The sequence below is a fragment of the Oratosquilla oratoria genome, chromosome 27, assembly GCF_046742065.1.
Source record: "Oratosquilla oratoria isolate Oo_2021 chromosome 27, ASM4674206v1, whole genome shotgun sequence".
In the NCBI taxonomy this organism is placed as follows: domain Eukaryota; kingdom Metazoa; phylum Arthropoda; class Malacostraca; order Stomatopoda; family Squillidae; genus Oratosquilla; species Oratosquilla oratoria.
In genome coordinates, this window is record NC_134803.1 from 16,391,388 (window position 1) to 16,404,713 (window position 13,326).

At 39.8% G+C, this 13,326-nt stretch overlaps 1 protein-coding gene across 11 annotated transcripts in view; it reads right to left on the bottom strand.

Moving 5' to 3' along the window:
• The window catches only part of Vps13 (vacuolar protein sorting 13C), a 1,483,510-nt gene that overhangs the window by 568,580 nt on the left and 901,604 nt on the right, over positions 1 to 13,326 (bottom strand). For all 11 annotated transcript variants that reach the window (XM_076210284.1, XM_076210280.1, XM_076210283.1 and 8 more), the window contains one exon: positions 7,232 to 7,334. In XM_076210284.1, the coding sequence (XP_076066399.1) occupies positions 7,232 to 7,334 (103 nt within the window). The remainder of the gene's footprint in view (positions 1 to 7,231; positions 7,335 to 13,326) is intronic.

The window sequence follows — 13,326 nt, forward strand, 5'->3', positions numbered from 1 at the left end:
TACATTCCCCCCCAATCATCCCCCACAGTTCCAAACACCTTCAGGCCTCAATTTAGCCAACTAGCCTCAATCCCCAACCTGATCATGGGTGGTGACTTCAACGCCAAGTCATCTGCCTGGTATGTCGACAACCCTGACACAGACAGAGGGCTTGATATACAGACTCAGTTTGATTCATTGACTATCATGAACAACACACATAATCATACACATATCCCACACCAAGCCCTCTACACTCCCTCCTCTCCTGATATCACCTTCTGCTCCCCCTGCCTAACCCCAACAACATCATGGAGAGTGGTCGGAACCCTTGGTTCTGACCACCTTCCAATCATCACCACCACCAAAACAAGATGCACCCTAGTTGGCCACAGACACACATACACCAAGAAGAAGAGGATTTACGACGAAAAAGGAAAACCTGGTTTGCACTGTAGGGGTGGGGAGTGAACGTGAGTGCCCGAAATGGTATCTATGCAGTGCTAGTTAATTGTGTTAACTCGAAATTAGCAAAAATGAATGAAAACGACTCAAAAGCCAGTTGCGAATCAGAGCCATCTGGAGGCAATCCACTGAACCGCGATGTAAACAATAAACAAAGCACCACGTGTTACGACAATGATTTCTTAGGGTTTGGTAAGTACGAAAGAAAGAACTTAAGTAGATTATTAGAGATAGAGAGAGAGATGAGCAAAAATAGGACTCGGTGGGAAAATGAAATCATGGACTTAAGAAAAGAGGTCATTGGTTTAATTGATTGTTTATCTAAGACTAACCATGAAATTTCTGACCTGAGAAAAGCTAACTTGGATCTTACAAACGAAATTAAAGAAATGAAAAGAGACATAAATGAACTGAAGAATGATAATGAAAAGAAGAAAACTAATGATAATAACAATAGCAAAAATCTAAAGCAGGAAGTGAACAACAAATTACAAGAATTGACACAAAAGATCGAAGAAAACTTAGGTGGGGACAGTATCCAGGAAATTAAGAAGTGGAAAGAAAATATTGAAAATAAAGAAATTGCTTTCAAAGAAATAGTCAAGCAGCAAATGCAAGATAATGCAAAAGACACAATCATTCAAGTGATTAACGAAAAAGCAAATTGGGTCAGGGACACAGTAGATAGGAAGAAATGTATTGTGGTTTATGGGCTTAAAGAAAAACAAGGATTGGCGAGGTACATGAGAGAAAAAGAAGAAAAAGAGACAGCAGTAGAAATCCTTAATGAAATTCAGGGGGGAGACAGTGATTCAGGCACAGACTTAGAAGAGACTTACAGAATTGGTCGCTATACTAAGGATAGGAATCGACCTCTAAAGATAAAACTAAGGTCACAAGTGGTAGTAGAAGACATATTTGAAAAAGTAGGTAACTTGGCAAAGAGTGAAAAATACAATAAGATATGGATAAAAAGAGAAATGAGTACTGAGGAATTAGAAAAAGAAAGGGCACTAAGAGAAGAAGCAAAGGAAAACAACTTGAACAGATCAGAGACAGAATGCAAAGAATTCCAGTGGAGAGTAATAGACTTGAGATTAAGACAATGGCGCTTCAAAACGAACAAAACAAGGGAAGAAGAAACCAGGGAGAAGGAAGAAAATTAAAAGTGGCCTATACCAACATTGACGGACTAATTTCGGGACTGAACGAACTCAATGATTATCTGTTAGAAGCAAAACCAGACATAATGGGAATTGTAGAGACTAAACTAAGAGGTGAAATACCATCCACTGTTATCGGACAAGGTTTATACAACTACTGGATAAAAAACAGGGACAAGAAACAGGGAGGGGGAATCATGTTCTTGGCCAAGAAAGACCTAAAGGTGACAAAAATTGCAGAGGGCAAAGGTAATGCTGAATTGATCATGATAAAAGTCGAAGGCAAGAATATGAAAAGTAGAAAGTTTGTGGTGACTTATGTGCCTCCAAAAACAAGCGCTTGGAAAGAAATTGAACATAAAAAAATGCTAGATGACACAAGAAAATCACTCAATGAGATACTAATGGGTAAGGGTAATCTGGTAGTTATGGGGGACTTCAATTGCAAAGAAATTTGTTGGGACAGCATGACAGTGCAAGGAGGAGATGACTCGTGGGGCAATGTACTGCTAGATATGACCATGGAGTACACAATGACCCAATGGGTCCATGAAAACACAAGGTACAGAAATAATGAAGAGCCATCGAAACTAGATCTAATATTTACAACAGAGCCTGAAATAGTGCATAAAGTCCAGTATGAGACACCAATTGGAAAGAGTGACCATGTACTCATCGAAACTATACTAAAGGAAGAAATAGACATAGAGAGGAACGAAAAGCATAGGAAAGGAAGACTGAGGTACAACAAAACAGACTTTACAAAACTAAAGACATTCTTCCGGAATGCAAACTGGGAAATATTTTACAGGGAAGAAACAGCAGTGGAAGAGAAATGGAATATATTGATGGAAAACTACAATGAAGGGGTAAACAGGCATGTACCAAGACAAAAGCGAGAGAGTGAGTACATTAAATGTTGGTTCAACAAAAGATGCAGTGAGGCAAAAGACAGAAGGGACAAAGCTTGGAAAAAGTGGAGAAAAGACAAAAAACAAAGCAAATGGCAAATTTATGTTAACTATAGAAATGAGTATGTTAATGTGAGAAGAGAGGAGAAAAGGAACCATGAGAAGGATATTATAGACAAATGCAAAGAGCAACCCAAACTATTCTATCGGTATGTGAATGGTAAACTTAAAAACAAACAGGAATTGGTGAAACTATGCCAAGGAAACATAGAATACACAGAAGATTTAGAGATGGCCGAAGTCATGAACAATCACTTTAAATCTGTTTTCACCAGAGAGAAAATACCAAATTGTGACATAGACAAAAACAAGAAATCTCCCCTCATGAATGAGTTTACAGCATCACTAAAGGAAATATCAGAACATTTATCAAGGCTGGATGTCAGAAAATCACATGGCCCGGACGGTATTGCAAATTGGATTCTAAAGGAGTGCAAAGAAGAACTAACAGACAAAATACACATCTTAATAAACAGCTCACTCAAAGTAGGAAAGATACCCGAGGACTGGAAAAACGCTAACATTGTACCAATACACAAAGGAGGAAACAAAGAAGAACCCACCAACTATAGGCCAGTATCACTAACAAGCACCATAGCCAAAATTTGTGAGAAAATAATCAAGAATAGATGGGTAAAACATCTGGAAGACAATGACATATTAAACCCAAGACAATTCGGATTCAGACAAGGAAGATCATGCTCCACAAACTTAATATGCTTTTACTCAAGACTAATAGACATAGTGCAAGAAAGAAATGGATGGGCTGATTGTGCATTCCTAGACTTGCAAAAAGCCTTTGACAAAGTACCACACAGAAAACTACTAAAAAAACTGGAACACATAGGAGGAATACAGGGAAACCTACTAAAATGGATAGAGGACTTTCTGACTGGTAGAAAGATGAGAGTAGTGCTCAGAGAAAAATATTCAGACTGGAAAGAGGTGATCAGTGGAGTACCGCAAGGATCTGTGCTGGCACCAATAATGTTTGCTATCTATATGAATGACATGGATGAGGACGTGAACTGCTACATGAGCTTCTTTGCCGATGACGCCAAACTGCTAAGGAAAATAGAAACTGATGAGGACTGTGAAGCACTGCAAGAAGACCTAAATAGGGTATGGAACTGGAGTCAGAAATGGGAAGTGGACTTTAATACGAAGAAGTGTAGCATAATGGAGTTTGGAAAAAGCAAAAACAGAATATCAGGAAAATATACAATTGGAACCAAAGAAGTAAAGAAAGTAGGATCCGAAAAAGATTTGGGAGTAATTATCACGAACGACTTGTCCTATGATATACAGATTAACAAAATTGTCGGGGAGACTTACAACTTGCTAAGATCAATAAAAGTGGCGTTTACATACTTGGACGAAGACATGATGAAAAAAATATTGGTTACATTGATAAGGCCTAGATTAGAGTATGCAGCGACATTGTGGTCCCCCAGTACCAAAAAGAATATAAAGAAAATAGAAAGAATCCAAAGAGCAGCTACAAAAATGGCACCTGCACTTGCAAACCTATCATACGAAGAGAGATTGGCTAAACTGGAGTTACCGACACTGGAGCAAAGAAGAGAGAGAGGTGACCTATTGACCATCTACAGAATCATGAAAGGCACAGAGGTACTCGATAGTGAGAACTTACTTAACTGGGACAAAAGAAACACAAGAGGACATGGAAAGAAAATAAAAAAACATAGCTATAGAAGAGAACTGAAGAAAAACAGTTTTCCTCATAGAGTTTTGGACACTTGGAACAAACTGGACAATGAAATAGTATGCGCAAAAACCATTCATGAGTTTAAAAACAAACTAGACACTGCAAGATACAAAGGCGGGACAACACGAGCATAGCTCCCCTTCCCGCAAAATACAACTAGGTAAATACAAGAGAGCTAACTGGGTAGTTTTTACTGAAGAGACAGAACAACATTTTGAAACACTTAACAGTACACCAATCACAAACATAAACAATGCTGTGCACACTTTTAATAAAATTATACAAAACGCAGACAAGAGATACATCCCTAGAGGCAACAGAAAATCACACAACCCCAACTTCACACCAGAAATCCAAGGCCTCATCAGACAACGAGACACACTTAAACACAATACCCCCACACCTATCCCTCAAAACATAGCAGACCAAATACAAACACTAAACACTGTAATTGCCAATAAAATACACAAACAAAAAACACAAAATTGGCAAAACTTTATCAATACACTTGATCACAAAACAAACACCAGCAAATTGTACAAAACACTCGACAGCATTACACTATCCAACAGTAACACAACATGCTCTCACGCAGCAATAATCACAACAACAGACAATCTACCCTCAAACAGACAAGCAAACACACTCATAAATCATTTTGCACAGACAAGCCATCTCACTTCTCACCCTGATGACCGACGCACTATTCGACGTAAGAAAGACTTTCTCACAGACTCAGACTATACACCCTTCATAGACAGTCAGACAAAACACATAATACATAATCTCCTTAAAAGTGGCAGTTTGCCGACAAGATTGACGAGATAAACACCATATGAGGACGGAGCCTTTATTTGTACGACGTTTCGCTCAAGCACTCATCCGCCTGTGGCCCTGATAACATAAGTAACATCCACCTAAAACACATTGGACAAGGTATACACGCACTCACAAACATTGCAAACTACAGCTATTCACACAACACTATACCCGACATCTGGAAGCATGGTACAATAATCACCATTCCAAAACCAAACAAAGACCCAATAATCCCAACATCGCACCGCCCAATCACACTTCTCTGTAGCCCCTCTAAAGTCATTGAACGCCTAATACTTAAACTTGTCACACCACATATTCCCCTTGCTGACTCACAACACGGTTTTAGACCACTACACTCCACAAACACTCTTCTGATAAACCTCACACAAAGAACTTTAGATGGTATCAATTCAGATAGGCCCCACCAAAGAACACTTCTTATAACATTAGACATTAGTAAAGCTTTTGATGCTATCCCCCGCCACAACCTAACAAATAAAATATATAACACAGACATGCACAATAACACCAAAAGATGGCTGGCCAATTATCTGGCAGGTAGGAATGCCTACGTGTCATATAATGGCCAATCATCGCACATCAGAAACATTAAGAATGGAGTACCACAGGGCTCTGTTCTATCCCCCACGCTCTTTAATCTATACATGCATGACTTACCCACACCAGACACCTCAGAAATACAAATCTCTTCCTAAGCAGACGACATAACAATCACATGCACACATCGTAACACAGACAAAGCTGCAGAAATAATCCAGCTATACCTTGATACACTCAACACATGGTTCATCACAAACAGACTCAAAATAGCTCCAACCAAATCTACAGCAACACTTCTCACCAACTGGACAAAAGAACACAAATACATACCTCATCTCTACATCAACAACACTCTAATACCACACACAAACACACCGAAAATTCTTGGTGTAACATACGATACATCCATGTCTTTCAAACAACACATCACAAACATAAAAAACAAATGCACACCTAGATTTAACGCACTTAAGTCATTCACTGGAACAACATTTGGACAAAACAAAGAAACTATTACGATATACAAACAATGCATACGCTCAGTGATGAATTATGCGAGTCCTGCATGGGCTCCTAATCTCAGTGAGACACACCACAACACCCTTCAAATCATACAAAACAAAGCCCTAAAAACAATTACAGGCTGCACAAATACAACACCTACAGACCATTTACATCATGAAACAAAAGTCCTCAAAGTCAAGGACCACCTCGACATGAGAGGCACACAAACACTTGCTGCAGCTACCACAAACACATCACACCCGCTACACTACATAGCAGAACACCCACACACACCAAGAAACATTAAAACAACACCCAAAGACCTGTATCACACACAGATACTCTCTTCTCTTCCTCCACAACCACCAAATACCAGCCTCCGGAAACATATTCATAATCATATCACTCACTGCTCCATTAACACACTGAAAGACAACACACTGCTGCATGCCAAACCCCCTGATATCCACCCTTCTGAATCCTCCTCTCTCCCATGAAGGGATAGAGTCCACCTGGCCAGACTGTGGTACGGCCACCACCCAGCACTTCTAAGCTACCAGAAGAGGCTGGATAACTGCATTGTGAACAGCTGCCCAGGATGTAACACTTCACCCCATACCATACAACACATAATGGAAGACTGCATTATACACAATCATGCACGCAAACAACACAACATACACTCTATAAAGGATTTGTGGGAAAACCCAATTTCGGCTGTGGCCTTCCTTGGGGAGACGGGACTGCTCGGACAGACAGTCTAGGGAACAACAACAACAACAACTCTGCATGTATCCAGTATGCTCATTCCTTTGAGAAAGTCAACAGACAAAATGTTAGGAATAAACGCTTCACTTCCAGTCCATGTTTCCTTTGTCGTGTTTATGCAACTTGTTCACATGGATTTTCAGTTTTTGGTAAGATAAGAAAAAAACAAATGAACAACTGACCAATTGAATAATAAAATATTACATCAATAAATAACCTTTTTAACCCCTTACTTTTATCATTCAATCATGACATCATAGATGACTCACCTGGTGATACATACATATCAATCTGACTGACCGAAACATCAATATGTTCAGCATGTACTTCATTGGCTGAACTGTGAAATGAAATCTCACATGGCTTCAGAATCTGTCAGAATATAACATAAAGAAGTCATTAGCTTCCATTCCCAACAAAATTCTTACAATACAAAAAATTTGCCTTTGAAAGAGACAAAATTAGACACACATCTCTGCACTCAAAACCAAAAGTTTAGAGAACATGGGGAATTCCAAACTAAATAACTAAGAAATTACCATAAAAAAGTAAAATATCTATTCCATACAAATTAAACATACATTAGCCAAAAGACCTTTTCCTTGGCAGCAGGACCCAACAGTTGGAGTTGCTTTACTTTGACCGCTTAATTTGTACGGCAACCCCCCCCCCCTTTATCCACTCAAGAAATAGCCAACTGTCCTCCCCTTTTCCTCCATGCTCAATGTTCCTTCTACCTAAAAATCATCTGATACACCCACTCTCTCTCCTGAAAACATGAATATCAAGAACTCTTCCTATCTTTCTTTTGGATAACAATACATACGTTGTCGTAGAGGAAGGAGGTCCAAACATTGAGCTCTGACCTAGCACTTTGTTGCTGAATCAGGAAAAATCCTTTGTTGTTATTTTCAGGATGTAGTATTATGTTTTCATGTGACCTGTAACGTATCCAATCCAGTTCTTGGAAAATACAGTTTTTAGCACAGAATGGAGGATAGTAAAGATGAAAAAAGAATCAACGATCAAACGACGAGGTGATTGGATATGACTAGAGTCTAGTCACCACTGGGAGTGATCCCATAGAAAACATGTATTAGCGTAACTCCGAAGACAACTTACAGGTAGGATTCAGAGTTATTTTCAGGATTTTCGAGGGAAGGGGGTGCAATGGATAAAATTATGGACATGAAAAGAGATACTAGGATTAGCAGGACATTAAGGAATCGAGACATCAACGACTTGGCAGAAGCACTGATTGATTTAAAACTAGACCACAAAGTTTTGCAATTAGAGGTATCAAACTTATGCAGAACTAACAATGAGATAATAATACAATTAAATGATGTAAAAAGTGAACTAAGTATGATTAAAAGAGAAAATGAAAGAAAGGAAAATGAGAATGAGATTAGAGACAAAAACGAAGAACTGAAGAAAGTGGTCAAGGAACAATTACAAGCTGTAACTGAAAAGATGGAGGGATCAATCAAATCAAAGAAACCGATCTTTATGAAATAAAAATTCAGTGGAAACAGGAATGTGAAAATCTAAAACTCTCATTCAAAGAAATAGTACAGCAGCAGGTAGAAGAGAATGCAAAGGAAACATTGATTAAGGTGATCAAAGAAAAGGAAAATTGGGTGAGAGACATTATGGACAAAAAGAAATGCATTGTGGTTTACGGTATCAAAGAAAAACACAATGTACACAAAGTGAAGGAGATTGCCAAGACTACAATGGGATATAATGCTGTGATTACAAGACAGCAAAAATGCCTGATACATGAGATGGAAAAATTTTTGGCTTTGTGATCTGACGACCAAATAAGCAAACGATTGCCTATGAGCCTTGATATAATTCAAAGCAAGGCACTTAGCATTTTCAACACACTCAAGTCACATGAAAGAGAAGAGAGTAGAGAAATGTTTACAGCAAGCAACAGTTGGTTTCAGCGATTTCATCATCAATTTAGCTTGCACAATCAGAAGATTTCTGGCAAAGCAGCAAGTGCCGATACAGAGGAAGCAGAAAAATTCATCGATGAACTAGACAAAATCATTGAGGAAGGAGGATATCACCCGGAACAAATCTTCAACGTAGAGGAGATGGGATTACAATATTCTGGAAGAAGATGGCAGAGAAAACATATCTTCACATACATACATACATATACCAAGGCTTTTTCCCCCTTACAAGGGAGGTAGCCAAAAAGAAAAAAGGCATAAAATCATTCCCACCCATTCCATCCCTGAATACACTCCACACCCCTCCACCCTCCCTTTTATCTTAGCACCTCCCGGATGACGTATCTTCACACAGAGGCTAACAGTATGCCTGGATTCAAGGCATACAAGGATCTAGTGATGTTGCTTTTAGGGGGAAATGTTGCAGGGCATAAGCTGAAGCCATTTTTATTTATCATGCCCAGAACCCACATGCTTTAAAGAATGTAAACAAGTACTTGTTGCCAGTGTTTTACAGGGCAAACAGCAATGCATGGATGACTCGAGCTTTGTTTGAGGATTGGTTTACCAACTGCTTTATTCCAGCAGCCAGGGAATACTGTCTTCAAAAAGAAATTCCCTTCAAGATTCTGCTTCTTCTTGATAAAGCCCCATCCCACGCCTGACATATTGATGACCTGCATTCAGATGTAAAAGTAGTTTATCTCCCCAAAAATACAATTCTTCAACCAATGGACCAGGGGGGAATAGTTACTTTTAAAGCACATTATCTCCACATTACTTTTGCAAAGGCAGTAGCAGAAGCAGAGGATGGTGTACTGAATCTTCGGAAATTTCAGAAGAATTATAGTATTTTTCATTCCATCAAAACCATTGATACAGCTTGGCATGCAGTGACTGAAAAATACATGCAAGGCATATGGAACAAGTGTTTGAAAAGATTTTATAATAATTTTGAAGGGTTTGAGAGAGATGCCAGCATGGAAACAATAAATAATTGAATTGTAGATCTTGCCCAAGAATTGAGTTTGGAAGTGGAAGCTCAAGATGTAAATCATTTAGTGAACTTTGTTGAAGGAGAGTTGACCAATTGTCATTTTCCCACCATGATATGTTACACAACGGACTTGTGTTTTCACTGTGACATGTTACACAACAGACACGGGCATCGCACACACAGATGACGTGGAAGACTTGGAAGCTGGCAGCATTGAAATACGAAATCAGGGCCTCCTGCCAGCAGAGGTCAGAGGGCACATAAATCAAACGAAGAAAAGAAGTAGGACCCCCACTTCCATGACCCATCATTTATATATAGTAGATAGCTATTAGTGACTATATTGTGAGCCCTCTTCACACAAAAATAAAGATACTGGTAAATTGTGTGGAGCTGGGTAAATTGAAATAGGATAGGTTACATAGACATACATTGGCACTTGTGCCATGGCACTGGTGTTGTACGGCTGTAACATAAAAGAGATGCACGGGCACTTTTGAGCTCTCCTGATTACTGTGCTTGCACTCTGTTCACACCGACTTAATTGTAAGTACAAGAAATATTGTAACTAGATTCATGTATAGAATTAGGTGAAGTGCACTCCCAAACTTTCCTTGTCCGGTAAATTGAAAATTGATCATAAGAGGCTAAATGTTACTCTAGGATTTTGATTGCAGGAACTACTCGAATCACAGCTTATGATTCGATGTACCAACTCAAATACAGACCCTAGCACGTGACATATAAATGAGGGCCTGACCAAGGATCAATTTTTTTCTTCACTGGATAGAGAGATTGATAGGAAATTTGAAGATAAAGCAGAAACGTAGGCCGCCAAGTGACTAAACTCATGATTGATGGTAAGATCACAAGTGTCTTGCTACCTTAGTTTACATATCAGTGCTGCACCATTTTCTTTTTTTTTCTTTTATTCGTCGCATATCCAAGATGACAAGTTCAAACTCTCCAAGCAGCTCTGAAAGTAGCTATAACTTTGAGGGATTCTCACAGGTAGAAGAGAGAGATTATAATAGGGATGACAGAAGAGACAAATTTCATGATGTAGGGGATGATAGGAAAGATTTTATACCTTCGACGCAGAATTGGGATGAAATAGGAAAGACAGATATTATGAATCAGGGGAGGATGTAAGTGTCAGCATCACAACCCTTCTCCATTCACCCCTATCTTCTGTCCTCTCCCGTCATTTCATCTACAGATATTCCTCTCTTTTGTAAAGCCCCTTTCACCCCATCCATCCATCTCATCCTAGGACGCCCCCTCATATTCACTCCTTCCACCTCCGCTTTCCACACTTCTTTTTCTAATCTTTCTTCACTCATTCTTTCCATGTGTCCAAACCATCCTAATATTCTTTCATCAACCCTATCTCCCAGCTCCTTTTCTACCCCTGTTCTCCTCACCTCCTCATTTCTCACTCTATCTAGCCTAGTAACCCCTATCATACTTCTCAGACATTTCATCTCAAACACATTCAAACTTCTTCTCTCTTCCTCTCTCATGTTCCATGTTTCTGCCCTGTACATTGCTGTTGGCACAATCACTCCTTCATATAACCTCCTCTTAGCATCCATTCCCAGTTGTCTATTTCTCATTACACTTTTTAATCCACTAAGGCATTTACTCGCTTATCTCAATCTACATTCTACATCCACCGCCACTCCTCCCTTTCCTGTCACATTTGCACCCAAGTATCTAAAACTATCCACTTCCTCCAGTTTCTCACCCTTAATGCTCACTTCCAGCCTACTGTCACTCTCTCCCCTTGTACATCTCATCACCTTACTTTTGCCCACATTTACCTTCAGCTTCCTTCTTTCACACACCTTCTCAAACTCTGTCACTAACTTCCTCAATCCCTCCTCTGATCCTGCTACAAGCGCAGTGTCATCGGCAAACAACAACTGTCTCACCTCCCACTTTTCTCCATTTTCTTTAATCATCTCCAACCCCTGACCCACTACCCTTGCATTCACCTCCCGCACCACCCCATCCATGTAAAGATTGAACAGCCAGGGCGACATAACACACCCCTGACGAAGTCCCACCTTTACCTCAAACCATTCACTCTCTCCATTTCTAATCCTAACGCAAGCTCTACTACTCTCATAAAAACTCTTGACTGTTCTTAACAGCTTTCCTCCTATCCCATATATCTGCAGTACCTCCCACATTGCCTTCCTGTCTACCCTGTCGTAAGCCTTTTCAGAATAAAAGCCCCAAAAATATCCTTACCTTTTCCTATAGCTTTCTCACATATCTATCTTACCACAAAAATCTGATCTACACATCCCCTACCTGTCCTAAAACCACACTGTTCCTCACCAATTACTCCCTCTCTTCCTCTCCTAATCCTCTCAATCAAGACCCTCCCATAAGCCTTCCCAACTACACTCAACAAGCTGATCCCTCTGTAACTACTACTCTCACACTTGTCCCCCTTTCATTTGTAAAACTGAACTATACAGGCACTCCTCCAGTCTTCTGGCACGCTACCCTCCCTTAAACAAACATTAAATAACCTCACCAGCCAGTCCACCATCACTATACCTCCTTTTTTTTTAGACATTCTGCATGGCATCCATCCAATCCAGGTGCCTTATCTGCTCTCATCATCTTAACAGCTGCTTTCACTTCATCCTTCCCTATTTCTCCTCCATTTCCCTCACTCATCAGTCTCATTTTCTTAGCGCTTCCCACTGCAACTACGGTACCTTTCCCTTCCTATCCTCCTTCACATTTAGCAACTCCCTAAAATACTCTGCCCACCTTCCTCTCACTGCCTTCTTTTCCATTATCATCTCTCCATCTGCACCTTTTACCTTTTCTTCTCTACTTGATTCACCTCCTCTTCCTCTTTTAACTTCCTTCCAAAACATCTTTTTATTACTTTCAAAATTTTCTGTAATACTCTTTCCCCATTTCACATCTGCTCTCCTCTTTGCTTCCTTTATCTTATGCTTAACTTCCTTTCTCTTTACTTTGTACCTCTCATATGATTCCCTCGTCCTAATTTGTAGCCAATCTATGAATGCCTGCTTCTTCTCTTCTACACCCTTATTTGCTTCCTCATACCACCACTCACTACCCTTCTTTCTATTTCCTTCCGCCCTCCTTGTTCCACGCACCATCTTTGCACACCTTATGACTCCCTCCTTGAACCATCGCCATTCATCCTCCACTCCTAGTTCTACTCTATCCTTTACTCTCTCCCACTCCTCTCTCAACTTCTTATACTCATTCTCCTTTTTTCTTCATTTAAGCAGTTCACTCTAAGTACCTCCCTACCTTCTGCCCTTTTCCTCTTTCTCCACCTATTCTCCACTCTCAATTTACCTTCCACCAGGAAATGATCTGATATTCCCCCACTCTCTCCCCTTAG